Consider the following 25,618-nt stretch of genomic DNA (forward strand, 5'->3'; position numbering starts at 1 on the left):
GCAGCCATGCACAAGCCAAAGAATCAGCCTGAGGAAATGATGAGATACTGAAGAGACTGGTGTGACACCATCCCTCTCACCATCAATGTGATTGACAACACTAACATCTGCAGATGAAATCCTGATTTACAGGTTGGAGAAGCATGACTACACCACCTGCTGTATTATTCAGTGTCCTAAAGAGAAGAAACTACAGTTTACGACACATTTCAGAACTTCAGATCAAACTGGATAAATAACAGTTGTCACTTTCACAGCTTCAGGGTGTTCAAACTGCAGCAGCCAGACTTTTAACCAAATCACAAAAGCATTGTCTTGTCTCCCCTATTTTAGCTTCGCTCCACTGGCTGGTTGTGAGGTTTAGAACTGATTTTGAAATGTTGCTCTGAATGAATACTGCATAACCATCTCCTAAATAGGACGTCACCAGCCTGTAGCTTCAGATCTTCTGATAAGGTCCTGTTAGCTGCTGAGGGGTGACAAGACCTCAACCCTCATTATTATTATTATAATTATTTTCATTCTTATCATCATTTATATTACATAATGGGCCCCCACTTTGCAACATAGCATTTGATTTGAGATCAATGGTGCCACTGACAAATGGCTGACTTGATGTAGAGAGTAGAAGTAGTGGAGGTACAGAAGCAGGGATGTGCACCTCTGAGAGGCGAGTGTGAGAACATTGCTGACATGTGCTGTAAACCTGGGAAACATGGCATGTGCACAGCTTTACAGTTCAAACCCACTGCTGTGTGGGCTAGTATTTACAGCATGGCTACTTTCAAACATACAATGAACTCCGGATATTTTTTCCGGATCACTCTTTCCAAATATCTGGATGAAAAAACGGTGTCACACACGTAGGCAACACAGACGAAGATGTCAAGAGAACTTTTGGTGATAACGACAATGTAATGATACATCAATGAAGCCTTTGTGTGTTCATTTCAACTATTGGCCACAGTCGTTCAACTGTAGATTTAGACTTTAGATTTATTTTTCACTTCATGTTTCACAACCAGAGATTCAACCATGTCAATGTAAGACGTTTAAGATTTTGTGTTGAGATCAGTTTTCCACACAGGCCTCAGAGAGAACCCTGAGAGCTCCTCTGATATCTGGAGTACGCTGTACTTACGAGAGCGTCCTCTCCAGCCTGCTTCCGGTCGAGCCGATGATCTCCCCCAACGTACAGAACATCTGACCCAGAAAGTCCTTCACAGAGGAGAAGAGTGAGTGATTAATACACAGTACAGATGAGTGGCACACATGCATTTCCACATCACTACTATCCACTGCTACATTACATTATTACATTAACAGTACATCATTACTATGACTGGAAAACTCAATGTGATATTTTCATTATTCACATGGTCCTTAAATGAGAAGTCTCGGTCTTCATTTGCATTCTGGTTTTATAGATGTAACTGTCTTGACATGGCTCTTGTCACACTTGTCATACTAAACTATGCACTGCAAAGACACAACCAACGGGGGGGGGATTTTGTGATATTTTAATCACTTCTTGTCCTGCATTCACTCTCACTGACTTAAACACTCCCTTTGCTTACTTACATTTAACTAAAGTACCAGATTATGAGCAGTAGAACATGTGAATCAAGGAACATTTCTAATGGATATAGTTATGTGAACATTAAGACTTATCGTATCGAGATAAAAAGTTGGTTGAGCCACTTGCTTATGTGGGTGCCATTAAACCACTGCAGAAGAAGAGGGTGCAACAACGTGACATAAACAAAGAGCGCCATTCAAACTGCAAACAACAGAAAACCATGTGGGAAACCTTCTTTCATATAGTCTTTTCATTGTTCCACTTACATATGATGCTTTTGACTCTTCACATGTTTCATGGGCCCAATATAATCACACAAGTGCAACAACAAGAGCAAAGTAGTCTTCTAGTGTGTGCACCTGCTATTCTGGTTCACTTCGGTGCAGCAGCACAAAGTGCAAACAGGCTGAGTGAGATGGAACATACAGCAAAGCTCTTCACTCCAAACCACACCACTTTCAGACTGGTATCAACGCTCTGAGCCAGCTGAGCCAATCGCAGGGAGATATTATTATTATTATTATTATTATTATTAAAGAGCTCAACAAATGGGCATGGCGAGGAAGTTTCTGTATGGTGCCAGAGCATCGCAACATGCTGCTCCATGAATCTGCAGCCAGATGCAGACAGAGTTTTTAACAGTTATTTATTTCAACGATCATAGAGACCCATTTTTTAATCCCATATTCTAAATGGTGACATTATAGATTAAAATGCCATACTACCGTTTTTGCTTAGTGATGCATTTCAAGAATAAATCGTGTTTTTAGCTGTACATGTTTTCAAGAAAATCGGACAGGAAGTCATGACACGCATGCAGTAATAATGAGCCCCAGTAATCTGATCTCTAAACATCCGGTCTCCTGTAAACAGTCAAATATTGAGTAAGTGTCTGATGTGTGCTGTCATTTTGTTACTTGTATGTGTTTGTATGTGATTTAATGAAGGTTAACACAGCATATTTTCTATATTTATATATATATATTCTTTATATTCCTCACACTTAGGTATTGCATGTTACTTATTACTTGCTGATGCCTTTTTGGCTCTTGCTGCTGTAATACTGCAATTTTCCCGAATGCTGGACTAATAAAGGATTATCTTATGTTACTTATCTTAGACAGTGGAGCGTAATAGCTCTGTCCAGTTAAAAAGGGGGTATTTTTCTCTCCAAAGTCACCAAAGTGTTGACTCATTGTAGGTTTCTATATAATTATTGAAAATCTCGACCTTACTATGTAACTATTGAGATAATGCAAGTTATGATTTGGGACTCTACAAATAAAATTGAATAGTGGTAAGATTTCAGCACTCATGTGAGAGGCTGTGCATATCAACATATCACTGTAAGTCAAAAGCACAGGAGGCCTTCACCTGCTGTATATACCGCAATCAAAACTTTTTAATGTAGTATCATTTCAGAATCATTTCAAAATGGCATCATCGGGATGTCATTCACACCGTGTGATGATGAATGATTGGTTAATCTAAATAAGCAGTAGATCATGTCTCTTATGTTATTGGTTGCAAAATTAATGTAATATGACCCTATATGATCAGATTTTCTGACTTCATAGTGATGTCATGATGGCATTATCCTTATGATGAATAAATTGTGAATTACTTTTTTTTAAAGATTTAGGTCGTGTCTACCGTCCTATTCAATGCAAAAGTATGTAGGAAAATGCAATCTTTGAACTATGTCATTTTCTGAATTTACTGATCAATAATATAATAATAATAATTTCTATTATTTTTGATGATAGCTTAAAAAAGGTTTTTTTCAGACCATATTTTTTCATAAAAATATGTAATAACTCATTAACCAACGTTCCTGATTGAGCCTAAAGTTTGTTTTGATACCTTTTTATTTGGATAATGTTTTAATTGAACTATTATTGCCTCATGTCTCCACATTTATGCCAAATATTCACTTAACTGCAGTTGACAAAATCACCCAGGTGGCAGCTGAAAGTGAACTCACTCACTACCTCACTCATTTAATTAATTGAATTGAGGTGAGAGCTCATGACAAACACAATAAAATTTGATTCATGACGTAATAAAAAAACATTTAGCGTTTCCCCAAATTTAATAAAGAACTCAATTTAATTAAATTGCAATGCAGAGAGTAAAGGATGTATCATTGTGTTGTGGGATTTTAAACCTCACAGTCGTACGCTCAGGAATGAGATCTTCTCACAATCCAGCCCAAATTATTTTCTGTGCAACATTGTGACTGCCTTCACTTTCAAATCACTTTCAATGTCAGATCATTTAAGCAGCCACAGAAAGAAACACACTTAAAGGTCACCCAGCCGTTTGTGTCACATGGCGCTAACACCTTAACCAAGACTCGAAAATGTCCGTCAGTAAACGAGACAAATGTAAATAAAGGTATGCAACGTGACGTCAGCCTACCTTCTGCTCATCCAGGCAGGGAGGCAGGAAAGAAAGGCAGACATGTGTTAGAGGAAAAACTGGAAAGACACAATCAAAAAACTTCAAGTTGATATTAAAAGAACACATTAATTATTCTTTCAGTGTAACAAGATAATAAATAATAAAGGCTGCGCAATATTCCACATTTAAAATGGGGATGGAATCACTGTCTTTGCTGCTCAGCACAGTGAGTTGTTCTGAGCTGAGGTAAAATACTTTCATTATGAAATATTACTTTTATCAATGATGTGATAAAAGTAAGTAAGTAAGTATTCTTACTATTTTATAGAATAAAAAATAAATTAAAACCCAAATCCTGTTGATTTGGGTTTTAATTTATACACATCATTATTTTTGTTTACATTATAATTTATATTTAATTAAATGAAGAGTAAGCCTACTCCAGACTTTATAAAGTCCCAAATTCAACAAAAGGCAGCAAAAGAAATGAATCAAACATTATCAAAATATTACTATACAATATGGGCTTGTTTTTGTCTCCCCATGTAATACCCTGCTTTCATTACCACATTTGCAGTTTTCTGGAAGCATACAGTATACGGCAATAAGATGGGAAATAATGCTCATATTTAAAAAAAAAAATCACACAAGCATTATTTAAAGGCAAGCCAAAAAAGGAAAGATTTTAAATATAAAACAAGCAAACTAAATCATGGCAAGGGAGCAGGAATAAAAATACATATATTAAAATATATCTCTGGATGATAATTAAGCAGAAATACTTGCATACGTAGTACCTTATAATATAGTCTATATTATATAGGCTGAGTTAATCACTGTTGGCGCAAAGATTTGTGAGGGCATAAAAGTAATTAACAGGACTCTATATTCAGTCATAGAACTATTTTTTATTCTGGTGTACTTTGAAAGTAATTTGCAGTTAGGTGACTAGATGAATGGTTGGTGCTCATTGTGTTGAGCTTTCTGCAATGACAAGCCAAATTATTTAAATTACAGTAAGTTATTTTTATTGCTTCCTGTCTGTTTCAGGGCTCCATGCTGGGTCATTGACAAGACTGCTTACGTGTTTTGAAAGGTTGGAGCTCCTGGTATCCACATTGTACCTGCAATTGAAAAAACACAGAACAATTTTGAATACACACTTTTATCACCTTACATGGGGACACAATGGAACAGACATCCGTAGAGGACAAGCAGAAAGCACAACCTAAAAAAAACACTTTCTTAACTCTTCCTAACAATTAGTAAAATGAAGGTTCAGTGTGTAGGACAGTTTTTCAACCAGCTGAACCCCCTCAGCCTCACCCTTCCCTTCTAAGCATGTGGGAGACTCTGTAATGGTAAATGGTTTTGTATTTATATAGAGCTTTTCTAGTCTTGATGACCACTCAAAGCTCTTTACAGTACAGTTTTACATTCACCCATTCACACACACATTCATACAGTGCATCTATTAGCAGCACTTTTTTTGTTCTATGAGGGGCAATTCAGGGTTCAGCATCTTGCCCAAGGACACTTCGGCAAGCAGATGGGGAAGACTGATCGAACTGCCGACCTTCAGGTTGGAGGAAGACCGCTCTACCCCTCAGCCACAGCTGCCCCGGCTAACGGCCTTCAGTGACATAAGACGGAGGGTCTTCTCTAGAGCCAGTGTTTGGTCTGTACCTTCAGGCTAATGTAGAAACATGCATGGTGAGCTCTGTGGAAGAAAATCCTGGATATAAATGCTTATTCAAACATACACAAAAACATAACGATTCTTATTTTATTTTGCATTAATAAAAACATCATTATGATTATTATATTCAATTTCTGTCAACAAATCCTACACACTAAGCCTTTAATTTATAGTGTTTGCTATAACATAATGATATGTTGTTAACATGTATTTGTTATACATACATTTATTCTATAAAATAGTAAGAATTACAACCATCAATTATTTGATGGTTTTCTTTAAACACAGAGGATTTAAAATGACACATTTTCATCTGTTTTACAGTCACATGAAAGCAACTTGACAGTAATGAGCATTTTTGACCTTGCAGGAGTTCCATGCTCAACTAGACAATGCATGAAGGTTCATAAAGGCATTGTACAAGGCTTTCTTTATTATTTCTTATTCTATTTATTTTTAATTGAACTCTTTCAATTTCGTTATGCTTCTTGTTGTATTGTCTTATGCTTTTACAATCTGTCATGATGCCTTATATATTTTATGTAAAGCACTTTGAATTGTCTTGATGTTGAAATAAAATAAATAAAGTTGCCTTGTCTTGCTAATTAGCATATATTAGCATGCTAACATATTATTATTATTATTATTATTATTATATCCAGCTCTATCCATGACACAAACAGCAACATTTGTCTTGTTTCTTTTAAAGGAAGCATGTCAAAAACAGGACAGAACATCAGACACTTCAGAAAGTAAGCGCCTGTGGTTTCGCTGCAGGATAAGAGAAGACACAAAATCAATGACACTCCATTGTGATCAGGATGTTAGCAGGGCAGGAGTGGACACACACATTGTGGGAGTGAGTGGTCATAGTGAGACATCCTCATACACAGGCCTCTACTCTTTAGTTCTGCTCGCAAACTGTGAGATTTTGTTGCTGTTGGAAATTCTTGATCTGTCTTTGACTTGGAATTACAACAAGCATGTTCCCATGACCTGCTTTTCACACTGCATGTAACTGTCTGTACAGCACTGGCCGATATGACACAAATGCAACATATCCCCTGGCATTTGTCCATGAATCTTATCCAGGCAACAATTACATGTCTTCCAAAATGTACTCTGCCAAAAATATTGTGTGGCATTTGTAACAGTGTTCCTCTACCAGAATCTCTCTTCTCCACCTGCTCACTCCGTTTTATCTCTCTTCTCCCTTCATTCTTCAGCCCTGAGTCTTGCAGAGCTGTGCTGACAGGTGAGGGTTATGCATGGTCAGAGGAGAGAGTGACACAACACTGAAGCATGAAGGGACTCACCAACACATCCTGCATTAGGAAAAGGTGGGAATGCTATAGTTTCAGAATTAATGCACCCCCTCTTCTATTGTCGTGCAGATTTAAAAAGGCATGGAAGAGTTATTTTGAAAAAACGAGTATAACTACAGTACTCACTAGAATCACTTAAATTTCTTGCTGGTTTCTGGGTATATTTTTTATAGAATCGGTGTTGGGTTATAGGGCCTTGAAGAGGAGGGTAAAAGCTGCAGACTAATGGAATTGAGAGGGAATGTAAGAGAGTCACTATCTAAATATACCACCAACTGTGGCACTGCAGCCTGCCTAAAAGTGCCAAAAGCAGTGCTCTCTGCCATTAAAAAGAGTCACTCCATAACTCCCTACACACACTTTCGTTATACTGCATCTCTATCCTCTGTCCTTTAGCTCAATCCAACGAATCAGCACTAGTCCACAATCTCTCTGCTCCTCGACTTCAGCTGAAATCTCTCCCACCCCCCACGCTCACTTTCTAAGTCTCCTTCTCGAGCAACATCACATTGAGCCCTATGTGCTGAGTTTGGGTGGGATCAAATGAAATTACCACACAGTAGGATAAGCCTATGAGCAATGACAAAATGAGATTTGAGTGCGGAGGTGCAAACAGAGCTGCAAAAAAAATCTAATGACCTTCATTTACATGGCAGGCGGCAGGGGAGCTGGGCTTTGTATCAGAAGTGAGAGTGAACAATGAAAACAGTTTGTGTTTCGTCACCCTCATATTTCTTCATATCACTCCATTCTTTCATCGCTTTGTATTTCTCTGTGCAAGCCACACAGTGGGATTCCAATCAGACAATGTAAAACTACTGGGGTTTTCTGTGGATCAGCATCCAAACACTGCACGTAATCAGAATCTGTCCTGAGGGATTCAGGGTGTATCATCCCATATACCAGACACTATGGAGATTCTGGTTTATTAAAAACTTTGGTGTCCTCTTCTTCTTGGATTAATCCTGAGAAATTTATACACAATAAGAGCATTATTCCCTGCAAAATATGCAGTGAGGTAATTTAAGCTGAATCTTATAGTCCCCATGGGGGTGATTAGTGGAATCACATCACTGCTATGCAAAATTACAGGCTCCCTGGGTGCTGGCTCTGCAAATCATCATTCAAAAAACAGCACTTGTTAGTCTCTGGGTACTGTGGGAAGTTTAGTTTAGTTCAATTACTATTTACTACATTTCGAAACTTTTCATGAGTGGAGCTAAAATTTTGTTGAGTGCGACCTTTAGGGCATGAGGAGAAAGGACACTCATTAGCTTTAATGACATTTTAAATATTATGAGACGATGAACAGCATCACAGAATCGAATTACTTCATTTGCCACGTTGCGGTGTTCCTCGCTATGTTTTAGTTAACATTATATTTTTAAATTTACATTGTAAGTCTATCCATAACACAAACAGCAGGTTGGCAGGTTGCAGGACTTTAAAAGGCCCATATTTTACACCTTTCTGGGATTTAATTTGAGGTATTGGTACCCCTAAGATGATATATCTTCTTTATGCTTCAAAATGTTTACCCTTATCAATGCTGCTAAAACCATTATCTTGGTGATGTTCTCCTTTACACTTGACATCTATTGCACTTCTGTCCGTCCTGGGAGAGGGATCCCTCACATGTGGCTCTCTCTGAGGTTTCTTCCTTCTTTTTACCCTGTTAAAAGGGTTTTTTAGTAGTTTTTCCTTATTCCTGTTGAGGGTTAAGGGCAGAGGATGTCACACCTTGTTAGTTTAAAAAGGCACAGAGGTAATGATGTCTGATCTACTGAGCGGGCTACATGGCTTTCATAGTACTGCCATACAAGCCAGTAGACAGACAGATTTACCTTTGGCCTCAGTGTACCCTCAGGTTCGGCATGTAACGCTATTGCAATTAAAAGCCTGGAACACCTGATGACACAAAGGTACACAAATGAAGATATGTCACTAACATCCACCGGAGTCTGCATGAACGGGACCAAACGTGTTATTGATGTGTAAAGCCCTATGAGACAAATTGTGATTTGTGAATATGGGCTATACAAATCAAATTTGATTGATTGATTGATATCAGTGGTTTAAGGGGGGGGGTTCGGAGGCTGGACTGGTACCGGCTGGGTGGGGCTGAGTGACGAGTGCGAACCCATATGACTCAAACGGGGGAGGAAGTACGAAACGAGACGTTTTGATAACATTTTTCTTAGAATGGACTGAGTGAAAAAGTCCGCGGAGTGACTGTTTTCATACTTTGAGGGTCTCTACTGACCCCCTTCAAGTCATTACGCAGAGTAAAAGCCCAGGAAATGTATTTTACACAATATGGGCCCTTTAAAGAAAGATGCAAAGGGATTGATTTAACAAAGTGTGAATCAAAATGTGTAGCTGGTCATGATGTGATTTACATATCCAAATGGCTTTGTGGATGAGGCCTTTTTTTATTCATTATTTAAGTCTTTGCATTGCACATGTAAAGCTTAATTACACATCAGCGCTCGCTCTGTTATGCTCTGATTCGTTCCTTTAGGGTTCAGAAATACAATGGACAGCCTTAATTACATTTTTCAACAATAACCCATGATTGCAACACCTGTGCTGGGGGAATTGGCATTCTCGGCTTTAGGTTCATTCTCTTTTAGAATAGCTGGTATTTGTTCAATTCTCAGGTGGGTCTTTGATAAGCTCACAATACCACAGGTTTAGATGATGCAGCAGCTTCCTTTAGCTGCAATGTTATATCTTAGTCCAGTAATCTTTTGTCCAAATACTATAACTCACATGTACTGCCCTCCTGACACGCACTTACAGTCCACAGGAGGATTTTATCATTTCTCTGAAGAGATGAGATTTTATATATTCACCTTATTGTAAAAGCAAAACATTGACTCAGTAGTTTCAGTTCAATATGTGTTAATAACCTGAATAACAGATGTTTCACATATAGTTTTTGCCTATTTTAGATTTTTAACATAATGGTCATGCATACTGTTTAGTAGTTCTGGTTGTATTTACCAGCAGAGATCAGAACAGGGAAGTGAAATGGTCTCAGAGCAACATCAGTTTTTAAGTTTGATCATCAGGTCTGAGACACTAAACAACATTTATGTTATTATTATTGTATTAGTTTCTATATTAATTACGTTGTTCTATTTTTAGCTACAAACCGTTATTTGTATCCGCATCATTAGATCGACTTGTTGGATGGCAGCAGCCAGTATGGAACATGTTGTTTGGTAACATTAGAAGTAGCTCGGACCTGTGGAAGAAGATTTGATTGATTTATAATAACCAACCACTCGCTCAATAAAAAATATCCAGTGAAAACTGTTACAAACTGTTTAAAAAACTACTCACTGTCTGCATGTGCAACGTATTAAACCCTATGAGACAATTGTGATTTGTGTTTATGGCCTATACAAATCGAATTAGATTGATTGATTGATTGACAAATATCCAGTAAAGCAGTCTCAGACTTTTGGACCACACCGTATATCACTTTGCTCCACATCTTTCTATTGTGATTCCGTGGGCTAAAAATAACCAAGGTGGAGAGATGGGAGACTCCTGATGTGTGGGAATGTGAGGCTGTGTGCGAAACAGAAGAGTGACCAATAAAAACAAGATTTCACTGACATATCATTGACCAAGATGTATATAATATTATGAAGTATAACATGTCTTGATGATGAATGAATAAATAGAATCAGTTATTGACTCATATAGCAACTTAATCATTTAAATTATATATGTATTGATATTATTGTATTTACTGACATACCCAGGCATTTCTTGTGTATCACATGTACATCAGCTGTACTCACCTCTGCTGGATATGGGATATCTGAGCTGTGTGTACTGTGAGCAGCTGTCGTAAAGGAATAATAACAGTAAAAGGAATTTTAACTGGATGTTATTTCGGACACTCCTTGATTAACACATTTATTCCTGCAGCTTTTCATCCAACCACTTCACTGTGGCTGTTTCCTATTCTAAAGTTCCTCCCTGTAACATTATTCCTGCTGTTCTGATCTGCCATGAATCATGGTGAAATGTTGTCCTATGATTATACTGTGGGTGACCTTTACATTGTTTTGTTTTTATAGATGATGTGGAGAGAAATAGTGAATCCAACGTTCAGGTTACCAAACTGAATTTCAGTCTGGAAAACAATCTGACTGCTTCTTGTCCTCATGGCTGCATTACTTTGACTTGCAGCCTGGCAGATGGGTCATTAGGACTGTTTATTTTGCACAGAGTTAGAATCTGTCTCCTGCATACTCCACTGCTTTAACGTGTGAATGAGGTGCCTCTGTGACTCAGATTGAGAAGGTGTTAGAGCTGCACACTGTGATCCTGCTGGTCCTTCAGCACATGTTGGTAACATGCAAAAAACTTGTCTGACATGAAGGCAACAAATACATTTGCAATAACACTACAATGTCTATTACCAAATAGAAATCTAATCTAAATAACTCCCCTGTGGTTAGGATGAACAGTAATTTACCACACAAGGCAATCAAGGTCCAAAAAGTGAGGTTCATTTCTGCCTTTATAGAAATATGTTTGAAATTATATTTAACACTGAACATCTCCTGCCAAACATCCATCTTCCTTCTATGAATGTATGTAGAATACATATATAAAGCTTAATTATAAATACATGTAGCTGAATCTCACAAGAGCACTTTTGTAATCATTATGTTTCACTCATTTATAGTCATACTTAAGTACGTAAGTATTTAGTAATATATTGTACAGAATAAATATGGATATATGTTGCTGTGCTTTTTCAGTCAATCCAGGATTAACAGAACATTTGTTTGAGCATGTTAATACCATTTCCAATTAAAGATGCAATTGTTGGTTGTAGCTTGATTGTTTAACACTAAATATTAACATTCCCTGGAGTGATATTTTTCTGGTCTGCATCCAGTGTGATGCAGTACGTTGTATTATGTACAGTTGTGTATTACTGCAAACGGTTGAACTACTGGTTCGTCACAGACCAGAATCACTTATGGTGTATCCTTGAATGGCTGGTTAAAGTAGAATACTTTAGAATATAGAACATATTGAAATGTGTTTATATTGAAAGACACTGTCTGCGCTCTGTCTTTGTCACCCATTAACATACTGTATGTATGAAAGAAATAATAAAAGGTCTAAATTAGATTCAACCTTTACTCAAGACATGAGGACGTTTTTATTGCTCTCCTTGATTCTGGGCATTTAAGTCTGCATTCAGGCTTTGTTTAACCTCATGTTTACTTCTCATCTAATTTAAACATGAAAAATCTGTGATCTGCACACAACTGGTGTGTTTACCATTCAAATTCTGCTCAGTGTTTTTTTATTTTTTCCAAGGCCGAATGTTGAGTGACAGCATTATTAGTTTTTGTTTTATTTAATTTAGGATTCAAACATCTTGTGTTTACTTAAGTTGTTCTGAAAAAGCTGCTCACAAATGTTTGAAAAAAAGCTTCATCATGAAAGCTGATGTTTTATATTTTATATTTTATATTTTATATTTTATATTTTATATTTTATATTTTATGTTTTACATTTTTATATTTATTCTCTTGTGATTATTCAGTGCTCTATCCTCAACATTGAATAATAACTTTTGAGCACTTTGTGGAACACCATTAATAATTCAGTTTTGTCACTTTGGTGAAATGTTTCTTAGAAAAATGTGCATAAAGCACAGTTGCATGACTAATTTGATTAATTCAGTCTTTCCTCCTTAGTGAAGTGAAAAGACTGAAAATAAAGTCAAATGGATTTATTGTGAGTTTTGCAACAACAAAAACAATGAGCGTCTTGTTTGAAGGACAGTGATTCATGTAGCATCTGTGGTGTCTAACAAAACCAGTGATGCACAACACACAAGACTTTGAAGTGATGGAGTGTGTGTGTGTTGCCAAAGTGTGTGTGCAGGTGTGTGTTATATGTCGCATTACTTAATAATTTAGCATTAATGATTAACTTTGTCAGGAGATTAAGACTCCTCACTAAGCAGGGCGGCTGCTGTCCCAGGGGAGCAGAGCTTCAAACTCAGTGCTCAGCGCCCTGAAAAAACTTGGACTCTTATGCAGCGAGAATAACAATGCAGTTGATTTTCTGATATCTGAATTCATTTGCAGCTTATTCTCTTTCCTCATTCAATTTTAAAATGTGAAATGGATTAGGTCTATTCCCCTGGGCTCACACAGTCCTCTAATCTCAGTCATATGAAAAGGCCTTGTGACACAGCAACATTTATTTCACAGCATATGTGATGCTATACGCTGGGGACATGGAGAACAGCTAATCACTGGTCTAGTTGTCAGCAGCATCATGACGGGTTGTTATTGAGCAACAGCACAAACTTCACCAAAGATTTATTCTACATGAAAAAAGTTGCGTGGCTTCAATCTTGACCAACATCAGTTTGCATACAGCCCCAATAGATCTCCGGATGCTGCCATCTCCCGAGCACTTCACACTGATCACTCACATGGAAAATCCCAACACCTACTTCAGTTCAGCATTAAATACCATCAACCTGCACAAATTGGTCAACAAACTGCAGACACTAGGTCTAACCCCCCCCCCCCCCCCGCTGGCTACACAGACAGGCAGTCAACATCAGCAGGGACCCCTCACATCCTGGTCACCATTTGTTCGCCACCCTCTCGTCAGGCAGACTCAGGGTCACACCCCCACCCCCAACCCATAGAACAATGTTTTAATGTTTTAACTGCTGCCAACAATGTACTACAAGTGTGCAATATATCATCCATTAATATTATAGTCTCTGTCATATTTCACTATTTTTGAACATCTTATTTCATAAATTTTCTAAATAGATATATTGCTAAGTAGACTGCTGCCAAAGGAAATTTTGTAATGTATTGATGCACAGTGACAATAAAGAATCTATCTATCCATCAAATATATCATAGATTATTGCAGAGATGTGACAATCCAACTACATCAGGGCTGAAATCCAGCCAATCACTACTGACTACTCTTAAGTGTATGAATGTGAAACATTTTCTGGGAGCAGAGGTGCAAGTGACTGTGAATTCTGATGATCCAGGTTGGACAGACAGATTTACAAAGCTGCGACTCTAACTCTCTCACTGGCAAAAAGCAGCATTGTATCAAATATTCTGGCAGCAGCAATCATGTTTTTTCTGTATGCCAGATACATATTTAACCAACACTGCTGCATATCATCTGCTGCCAAATAGTTATTAGTGAACTATTCTCTTTACCTTCTTTTTGATAAGGCTACGACGCTGTTCAATAAATTGCTATATTGCTATTGTTGACATTTTTAGCTTGATAAATAAACTGATATTTAATCAATGTATAAATGATTGTATCAAATCGAATTAGTTCATTTTCAAGACAAAGTGTTTTTTATATAACTGATTATTTGCTGAGTTACCTGAAAAACACATATTATACACCCCAATTAACAATCTTTTGATTTTAGTCCATCACTTTCTACACACACGTCAAATGTGTAGCCTGCTAATTAACATATCAGTTCAGACTGCAGCTTCTATAGGTATTGACTGAGGATTGGGATTGGTTCAATCAATGCCATGGTGTTGTTGAGTTTCACTGTTAACAGCCACACAGTGAAAGTCAGGGGCCTCTCTGGCCTCTTCCTCTACCTGACCCCTCACTGAGTTCTTTGAAGCCCCTGTGGGGTCATCGATCCCCAGTGTGGCGAGAACGAAGGTGAAAGTCGAAGTTTTCACTCTTGTCTGCGTTTGTCTACCTTCAGTCTCCTTTGTGACTGACTGCGATTGGGACACAAGAAAAGCTCCCCCATGACCGACTTCTTTTGTGGAGGAGATGCCTCTGAGTCTGGTCCTGTCTGTGTCGGTTCTGTGGCTTGACCCTGCAAGAAAAATGACTGGATCTATTAAACTAACTTATTCTTTTTTTCATATTTTATAGAGCTATAATTTTGGAAATAATATTTAATAAAAGCAATTATTATTCAGGGTAAATAGTGGATGATTCGAGTGGAAATAGCAAAGATTTAGACTAGACTGCAGAATATTTATTATTTATTATTTAAGTAAATCCCTATTATTAATTTGTTTACCTGTTCAGTGGCAACAATCTCAGTGGTAGAATCACTGTCCTCTGGCGTAGGGCAGGGTCTCGATAAGACAGGGACTTGAACCTTGGATCCAGCACAGTAGATCTATGAAGGTAGTCCTGAAGATTAGGGGGGGTAGTGTGTCCGGGGTTCAATAGGATTATGACGGTTTTGAGGGGTTTGTGCACCTGGAAGACTTCCTCTGCCACTTTCATGTAATCATCAGACAAAGTGACGATGTCTTTGATAATTATTTTTGTATTTGTCTGTTACTGCAGAGTATACAGCTGCCTGCTGCTCAAGATAGCGCTCCGTGGGGTCATGCTGAAAGTGGAGTTCCTTCTTGTCGTGACATTGTGTATAAGCTTGTGGGTCGGTAGCTGTAGCATTTCTTGCTTGTGCTTTGATGAATGATTTTCCTTTGAAATAGGAAACCACTTTCCTGATCCTCCCAAGGAGACGGCCCATTTGGTTCACTGAGATTCCATGGGATGCTAAATTAATTACATGAGCAAAGCAAGCTATCTTTGGCCCCAGTCCAGCTTCTATCACTGCATTCACTTGGTTCTTAGCTTTATCTTTTGTGACTGGGATATTGCTATTGGGTCTCTCCAGCTTCCACTCTGCTACTGCTCCTATCAGTACCTGACCAGATTTGTGCCTCTGTGACTCTCATATAGTGGCCATGTCTGTAGCACAAGACTTCACATCTCCCACTCTGTGAGCAGTCACAGTCAAGTAGCTTTCCGTTGCCCTGGAGGTCCATTCGTCTTTGGTGACGGCAGTAGAAGATCCATTGGATAATTTGTTCACAATTGTTATCTTTTCCTGTTCATAAATATCTGGCACGATCTTTGTAATTAAGTGGGTGCGCAGGGGGATTTCATAGCGTGGCTCCAGTACTTTGTTGTGGAAAACAAAGGTTTTAAATCTGGTGAGAGTATGGCCTCATGTCTGCAGCGATAAACACACCAATAGATTTCATAATAGCTTTAGCCCGGTCTGATCCTACAGCAAAGGGTTTCTCAAATGCTGCGGTAAGAAGTTGTTGTTGTGTCTTGGCGCTCTGTCCCCCTACTGACACACCAGGGTGATGTCACCTCAAATATGTGGCCATGCTGGACATATTGCCCTTGTTTTGTCCACCACTCTTCTTCCATCATCAGTATATTTTACAGGGAAGTCAAAAAGCTGCCGTACATTAGACTTAAATGATGCGGGAGGCTTTTCAAGTTCTTCCACTCCTCCAGTAGCCATGACTATCCACGTCGACTGCTGTTAACATGCCCTGTTCACGTGAACACACAACTGCCTTCAACTGTTTTATCTTTATATTGTCACTGCAAAACTCTGCATCAAGATTTAGGGAATTATAAGGCTACTTTAAAAAGTAACAGCGGCACTAAAAGAAAAGTAAAATGATATTTGACACATGGTTGAACTTTGCAATTAATCTGCCGATCACATGTGTTGTGACTTGTGGTTGGGGATCCGTACAGATCATGTATCAACTATGGTTAAACAACTAGTATGAGCTCTCTTATAGTTGATGCATGGGATTAATGGAATTATTGATGTTGATTCCAGCAGGTTTTGTTATAAAATGCATGTTGAATTCACCCATTCCCATCAGCATTGCATTGCCATATGCATGTATTGTATATGATCAGTTATATTATGCACAATATCATTTCAGTCAGACAACTCACGTTCAAACGTTTAGAGCAGCAGTGTCTAGGCTCCAACTTAATCACTCCCCCATATGATTACACAGGAATGATGGGAGTGATGAGCAAATACTTGTAACCCCCCGTTGGAGCCTACAGGTGGATGCTGGGGTGGTGGAGGGGCTGAAGCAACTGGTAGCAATACTGCAGCAGCAGTGAAAGCAAAGGGGATGATGGGAAATTTCTCTCTGCTTAAATAGACCACCTGATAAGGTGGGTGTTTATTATAGATGGTTGTGGAGAGTGAGGTATGTCACATGATGTATGTCACATGATTGGAGCAGCGCAGCTCGAGTTGGCTGCCTGAACTAGCTCGCAGGCGTCGCTCCATTTCATTTACTTTGTGATATATAGTGACAGCGAGAGTGACTTTTATTGGAGCACATTAAATGAAATCCAGATATTGTAGCGATTTAAATGAGATTGTGTTACACTATTAAAAATGTTTTGACCAGTTTGCAGTTTCTCTTTCTGATGATTCTTTGAGAACATTGTCTCTCAGAGCCTGGCTCGGTTCATGGGGCTTGATTTGTGTGCGTGTGTGTGTGCGTGTGTGTGTAGGAGTGTGTCACCCTGATGTCACACCCTGGAGTGGACAAGACACCAGGAAGTCTTCTTTCCGACGTTTAAGCCAATTATCACACTAATGGAGAAAATGAGGACTGCATTTTCTGCCCTGAATACATTTCTACAAAGACACTAAACTACGAAGAATACTTAGTACCAGAAATGATTGTGCTGTAACGTCTGAAATAATCTCTAACAGAGTGTAAAAAAATATACTTCATATTTCATTGAAACAGACAATATGAAAAGGTAACTAAGTGACTTTACAGGTAAATGGGCTTTATTTATAACCCATTTCTAGTCTTATTAACCCCTAAAACGTTGCAAGTACAAGTCACATTCACTCGTTCACACACATTCACACAACGCCTCAACACGCAGCCGTTTTCTTTTACACAACATTCATACACCGACCAGCACAGCCATTAGTGGTTATTGGGGATTTAGTATCTAGCCCAAGGACACTTCAGAAAGCAGATGGGAGGATCCGGGCATCAAACCACCAACCTTTTGTTCTACTTCTTGAGCCACAGTAGCCCCATGATTTTTAGGGACTCAGCACTGACATTATTTTTTGTAGTTTACAAATAATTTCGTTTTTGGGAGTTTTACAGTGCTGAGACAAGGAAAAATTTGATAATGCAGATTTACTATCCAACACTTTGATGAGACTCATCCAGTCAAAATGCTTTCATGATAATCAGTATTGACTGGAGGATTGTAAACCTAGTGGGTATGAGTCTGCAGGCCAGAATAGGTGGAGGCTTGATTGAAGTCATTTCCTAACAATGAGACAGCGGTACTGTGGAGGGAAAAGGCGGAGATGTTCCCACTTACACATCAAAGCGAAGGTTCTGTTTCTCTTCAAAGAAGAAATCAAGGACAAACTTCCTCACAAAGTCGGGGTTCAGCGTGTTATCGATCACCTCAGTCCGGCCAAACTGGAAAAAAAGACACAGAGGAAGGACAATCAACACCAATGCCGAACAATCTGTATATTTTCGGGAAACACAACAAATACTGTAGGAGGATAACGCTTAATGTTGTGTTCTCACCTAGCAAACATGACATACACAGACCCTCTATAAACTTGATGACCTGATTTAGGCAGTGGTCTTTCTAAACAAGAACATAAATCGGCTAAATTAATAATCCAATCATTTCATCTAGGATGAATGGGAGGAAAGTAAATTATGTAGATATCGTCACTTTTGGAAGTTCTCCATCGTAAGCGACAGCCAGGGAGAGCTGCCAGTTTAAAAATCCAGCAACTCACAGAATCTGTTTTATCATTTTGTTTTCCCAACATTAAGTCTCTAATCCTGATCATTTGTTAGAGTGAGGTTTAATTTAAAAAGGAGCAGAGCAAGAATTCTGGCAACACTGTCAGTGACTGCAGTCCAGTGTCCAACATATCTGATTGTTAGCTTTGTATTTTTCCATTGGGTTGGCCAACATCCAGATTGCTCTTGTCTTTGCTGTCAAGCAGCTGTGTGCAACTTCACCACTTTATTTGTTCGATATAAAATTATTAAGCTACGGTCAATATTTTTAACAGCATATCAAATGATAGTATGAAAACTGTAAATGAGCCTGTGGTCGTAACAAACCTGTAGAGAATTATCAACTAAATCTGCAACTCCCCTCGACTTGACAAAGCTTCATTGTTTAGATCTGACCTTTCTGTTGTGGTTCATTCTAACCATTCTTGGTTTTCCACCCCAGCCGTGAATGATTTTCAAAGTAAAATCCCTCTGTACATTAGCCTAACAGCAGACAGACAACCCACTACATCTCATACATTTTACTTTTAAAAACGGCAAGGTAAAATTAAAACGGTCTCCATCTAGAGAGTGTTTTAGCTCTGTATTAGAAATAATCTTTAATAACACAACTGGAAACACATATCATAAGATCATTCATGTACACTGGGCATGTGCATGCCAGGGTAAACAGGAAGCTGATTGTCTACTTTGTAGTTGGTTGTTTAGTTGCAGAAAATACTACAAAAATGGAACCGCACAAGAGCAAAGAGCAGGGTCACATGATGATGTATTTTTTTCATCTTTTAGAGACAAACTAAGAAGCCCAGTTGAAAGAAGAGATGTGGGGCTTTAAAATATTTTGTCATATTTGGAAATAAAAATTCAAATTTTGTAATAAATACATATGTTTCATTATTAACAACGACATGAAAGACAAAAAAATACATGTGAATGGACTGCATTATGACTTCACATTTTTCTGTCATATTTGTGAATATAAAGTGGGAAACGATTTGAAATAAAAAACACGTTGAGAATGTTTGACATTATCACAGTTTTACAGGCACCAGTCTTCAGATTGTTTGGCTCTGTGGCTGGTTTATACTTGAAGAAACAATGTATGAGTTTATAATGAAATAAATGATAGGATATACATGTTGGACACAGACCGTTTTAAAGGTGCTGAGCATTGAAAAAAATGAATGTATTGCAATGGTCCTGCACTCCAGAGAAGGGAAGATTCAGCTGCCTGTGAAGATGAGCTACTCACAGTCAACTTCAAAAGTATATATACAAAATTAAAAGAGAAAGTGATAAAGTGAACGATAAGTCCAATTGTTATGAGAGACCACTGTTCTTGTAATCCGGATAGCCCACATTTTAATACTGTGCAGATATGACATATACCTGACAGGCTTAGAGAGGATTAAACAGCCAATCTACGAACACACACAGAGAAGCGTACAGACAGAGAGAAAGCCTCCTAGTCTCTAGTTCGGCTGGAGCCAGACGGGCAGGATGCAGTCATGGACAGAAACTTAAACACTTCCTGCTACTGCTGCCAAAACAGCCTCCAGTGATACCTTCAGGCTTACTCCTCCTTACAGCACAGCCCTTTGTTTTACATTCACTACTTAAGTGTTTTTCTCTGAAGTACAGGACGGACAGACTCATCATATTTCCGTTGGATTCAAGATCAGATCACTTAGCTCATTCTTGCATTATCATCTTTTGATCATTGGACACTTTTTGTTTGTTTGTACCCTGATTCTGTATCAAATAAAGCGTCAGTGTTCCTCATTGGGAAAAACTAGTGCAATGCCCGCTCTAAACCTGCCTGTTCTCTTGTCCTCTGTTAATGCTCTGGAGCTACTTCAGAATTATTCCTTAGTCATTAGTAAGTCCTCATCAAACAGTTCTACAATATACTGTCACTTGTAATTGTCTTTGTGCTGGAAGTTATCTGCAAAGCTTTTTATAAACAGTCTCTGGGGAAAACTGTAAGTTTGTAAGAGTGATGTTTGCGTTACTCCTACCTGGTTTATCTGCAATGAAGATTTTATAGTCAATGTTCTTCATAAAATTAAAAACATTTTGCAATATAACTGGTTTAATGTGTGGTTTATATATAAGTTTGAATGATTTACTTAACTTTCCATTATATGTTCATTTATTGCATGTCGGCTATTTCAAAGACATGCGAAACAATCTTCAGACCCAAATTCAAAACTTTTCTACAATAAAAGCTCTGTAATTCAGCTGCTTTTACTTTGAAGACAAATTGCCAAACAGGAAGTGATTCTATGAATGTTGTTGCCATCACAGAGATCAGCTTCCGAGACACTGTTGTCCAATATCAAATAAAAATAGGAAAATTAGCAAAGTAGTCTATCTGCAATTTTGACCTGCAGTATGACCCAGTTTCCCAATTGGACCCCACTGACTACTACAAAGCACTGGCAGCCTGCTTATTCACAATTTATTAATATTGAATATATCAAATCTCCCCTAAGCCCTTAAGAATGCACATGCCAAGTGTGAGGCCGATAAGATGAACAGTTGGGGAGATATGTGTTGCACATACAGACAGACAGACATTTATGGAATTAGTAGGTAGATAAGCTTGTATACATAATAGCAGAAGAAAGTGTCTGTATGTTGGTCACTTCCCAAATTTTGCTGTGTGACATTTTCCTTTCTCACAGAAAACGTGTTTAGCACAGGTGGAATTAATGATAAGAATGGCTGCAATCAAAATGTATCTGATGTACTGTGCAGTACAGGGTGTAATTTGTGTAATATGTATATGCCATTAATTGTAATTGGTGTCAAATTGCTATATGACCACATTGTGTAAAGATGGCCATATATAATTACAGATGCGCCCACAGCCTGACCACAGTGAGCTGCTCTGATAGGCAGGAGAAGGTGCTCAAGAGTAACTTGTGATTCTCAGATGTATGATTTTAAATGAAAAACAGGTATTCTGATTTATAACTGAACCAAATGCATAACTCATATCAACTGCTCAATATGCAAGAAAAATGATTATGCCAGTTGGCTAATTAATGTGTTTAGCCTGTGCAACCCATTCACCCCTCTAGAAGACTTAAACCACATTAAGGTTTGATTCATTGTCTCCTGATTTCATTTAAACACAGAGCTTCATCCATGTATTTTGATGAGGATCTCAGAGTGTTTTTCTGCATGAATTGCTGGTTTTTGAGATCAGTGTGAAATTTGACTTTAGTCAACGTCACATTCACATTTTGTAAAACTGGCTCCATTAAAGATTTTGGTATTAGCAGCTCCTGTTTGCAGGTTATAACTGGACTATAACTGGATTACTTTGATACAAAAGAAATACTCTTTCTATGATTTCTTGGCATATTTATGAATGTTTATCGACAATGGGCATCAATTTAATACATTGATATCCTCGGGACAGGAGGTATAACTCTCACTGAATGAGCAGTATGTGTTTTATATGTGGGTGTGAAGATTTGACTTAGTTATGACTCCAAGGAGTATAACATTTTTGAGTTGAATTCACCTCACGCACTCTTTGCCTCGCCTTAAACTCTCCCACGCTCTACTAGGAAGGCTTTTGGCTCTGTCCTGTCGAACGTCTACATGTATTGCAGACCTTATACCAGATGGTTAGAATGCTGTCCAACACTATGAGTTACATAGAGTATCTCATCATTCCCTGTGGTATTCCCATCTGGTCAGAAGGAGGCTTCAGTCCATCAAAGTAATCCAATCCATTTGCCAAATTAAAGTCCTCATTTATTGAATGAAAAATATAAGCTTTCAGGTTGTCTGTCTGTCCAACTCTTGTGAACGTGACTTCTCAGGGACACCTTATGTGATCTCTCGATTTTGCCGACAACTTTGACTTGATTCAAAGATGATCTCAGGTCAAAGGTCACTGTGACCTTGTAACGCATGTTTTTAGCCATAACTCAACAATTAATTTGCTTAATAAGACAAAATACACAATAGAATTGACAGCTTTGATCTGTTTCCTTCAAAGTCTTCACTCCATATAAATAATATGAGCAGACTGTGAAGCAATTATACTAGTTGCAACTTGGCCCACACTCACTTATTGTTCACTTATTGTCTGCATATAACTTCTGAATTCAAGTTTTGAGCACAGCCCTGTAGCTTTAGGGTTAAGATGCTGACTGTGTGAACCACCATGTCCAGTTCAAATCCAGCCAAAGACCTTATGTATCTGTCTCCCTCGAGTTCTTTCACCCATCTGCTGTCTATTTCTGAGCTGCTGTTAAACTTGTATGGAGGGTTTATGAATTTTCTCGTGGCATACGTCTCATGGTGTGGCGGTGTGGTCTGATTACTTGATTGGCAGTACATAATTACTGAGGGGTATTTTGAATACTAATGGCATAGTGCTATAAAGGAAGCTTATATAAAATGCAATAAACTGTATCCATGAAAGAAAATGTGTTAAATGTTTATCAACAGACCTTTCAAAAGGAAATCAGAAATGCTAAACTGCAGATGAAAGGGGGCCGATCCATTTTTCATGCCTACACATAGTATTCCTACACAGGGTCATGGCTGAAAGAAACATATTGAAGCAATTCAGTTACCCTCATGTGCATATCTCTGGACCTTAGGATGAATCTGGAAAACCAGGATCAGGATTCACAAGCAGCAAGTTTTTGTTGTGCATCAACACAGCTGAGCTTCTGTGACACCCAACTGTGCACTTTTCTCCCTTCAGGCAGCATTATGTGTGTCCTAAGTGAAGCCATGCTGAAGCTTTCGTGCCACTACGTGTGCATACACTCTTGACCTGGGCAAGGCAAGTTGGACTCTGTTAAAACATTGGAGAGATGTACCATCAGCGTAAAATCCCATCAGTAGAGCATAAGGGGTTTAATCAAGGGCAGGCAAGGCACAGGATGACGAGCAGGCCTCTGGACAATGTTGGATTGAGGACCATTCGACTGCAAGTCCCCCAAGGATCATTCGGAAAAGAGAAATATCGGGAGCTGCAGGAGGATTTACTCTGCTGCTAATATCCTTTGTCTCCTTTAAAGGGGACATAGCATGCCCATTTTACCACAAGTTGATATGGTTCCTTGGGGTCTTAATGAAATGTCTGTAACATACTTTGGTCAAAATACCACAAGGATCATATAAAACAGCACCCTTTTTACCCTGTATAAAACAGCCCTCCACAGAGTGACCTGTTTTGAGTGCCTGTTCCTTTAAATGCTAATGAGCCAGCTCCCCCCTCCCCCCTCTCCCCCCATGATTTTAAACGATATAAATTACATATTTTATATGATATAAATTATCAAATATGCATCCCATACTTTGTATTCCCCTTCTGTTGTCCTGGAGTTTTAATTTTCCCAATCACATAATGAAATGTCCCCCTCTGCCCATCCACTACAAGCACACAAGCAGACAGACAGAGAGAGAAAGAGAGGGGTGGGGGGGGGGCTATGAAGACCATCATTTACCCCCGAACCCCGACATTCAACGGGTACAACAACAAGCGGAGAAAGCAGAATCGCGGGCTGACCTTATATATACAGTCTATGGGGCTGACCAGCGTGGAGAAATGCTCGTCCCGTGTGAACAGCCAGGCGGCTGCGCGCTGGAGAACGGCGCTGTGCTGCCTCGCTGCCTCGCAGCGGCGCTTCCGCGTCCGGTGTACCCCGGCGTAACTACTGTACCCCGGCGTAACTACTGTAACCCGGCGTAACTACTGTAACCCGGCATACAGTAGAGCTGAACACTGCGGAAGTCTTCCACACAGCTGGCAGTGTGGAAGACCGCTGCGAGGCAGCGCAGCGCCGTTCTCCAGCGCGCAGCCGCCTGGCTGTTCACACGGGACGTTTATTTCTCCGCTGGTCAGCCCCATAGACTGTATATATAAGGTCAGCCCGCGATTCTGCTTTCTCCGCTTGTTGTTGTACCCGTTGAATGTCGGGGTTCGGGGGTTACAGTAGTGCTGAACACTGCGGAAGTCTTCCACACTGCTGGCTGTGTGGCGCTGACACAAATTCCAGCTCACGCATGGGAGAGCGAGCGGTCGCTCCCGAGCAGCTGCTGCAGCCTCCCAGTCCCAACGATCCAGACAAATGCAGACCATGTAGGGAGACTTCCAGTTCCTTGTTACGACACAATACCCAGGAAGCGCAATCGAGTCGCTCAAGCATGACGTTTCTGACTTAGAGGAACCATAACAAAACGCGCGAGTGTTTTTTCCCCAGAGTTTTTGGGTTGGTAGACATGCCAGATACCCACATTAACCTGTAGAAGCACTAACAAAGTGGAATTTGCATGCTATGTCCCCTTTAAGAGGTGCACTGTTAGAAGAAAATATGGACAGCAACCGGTTGAACAAAATTATAGTAATAAGGGACTACACCGTCTTGTCCAGCTAGGCCAGAGACAGGGAAAGGATTGGTCCAAATCAGGGAAAGTGGCAAACATATAAAGTAATCCTTTTTTTCCACAAGTGAGAGATTGAGTAAAAGAAGCTATAGTAACCGAGTCTAACGCAGGTGTTACATCATGCTGTAGATGGTGACACTGCACAGGAGTAACATGTAGATGGATTAACTACTGTTAATCCATGTCCCCCTGTCTGAAATTCGGTCAACAACAAACATACAGCTACACCTTGAACAACAGCACATAGCAGTTCAAGTCACATTCACACCTTTACACACACATTCATACAGTGCACTGTTCACACACTGATAGAACAGCCATCAGGGGCATTTAAAGGTTCAGTGTGTAAGATTTAGGTGAAAGGGTTCTATTGGCAGAAATTGAATATAAATTAATCCGAGTGATGTTTTCACTAGTGCAGAGGTCTTCAATGTTTTTCAGGCCAAGGACCCCCAAACTGATGGAGAGATGGAGCAGGGACCCCCTACTATATATATTGTATAAAATTGTGTTT

At 39.1% G+C, this 25,618-nt stretch overlaps 1 protein-coding gene across 1 annotated transcript in view; it reads right to left on the reverse strand.

The window, feature by feature from the left end:
• The window catches only part of LOC117760922 (copine-9-like), a 175,189-nt gene that overhangs the window by 79,107 nt on the left and 70,464 nt on the right, over positions 1–25,618 (reverse strand). Inside the window, exons 4-6 of the mRNA XM_034584341.1 lie at positions 18,236–18,339; positions 5,067–5,106; positions 1,142–1,221 (exon numbers count right to left, since the gene is read on the reverse strand). Of these exons, the coding sequence (XP_034440232.1) occupies positions 1,142–1,221; positions 5,067–5,106; positions 18,236–18,339 (224 nt within the window). The remainder of the gene's footprint in view (positions 1–1,141; positions 1,222–5,066; positions 5,107–18,235; positions 18,340–25,618) is intronic.

Source organism: Hippoglossus hippoglossus, chromosome 5 (genome assembly GCF_009819705.1).
Source record: "Hippoglossus hippoglossus isolate fHipHip1 chromosome 5, fHipHip1.pri, whole genome shotgun sequence".
Classification (NCBI taxonomy): Eukaryota; Metazoa; Chordata; class Actinopteri; order Pleuronectiformes; family Pleuronectidae; genus Hippoglossus; species Hippoglossus hippoglossus.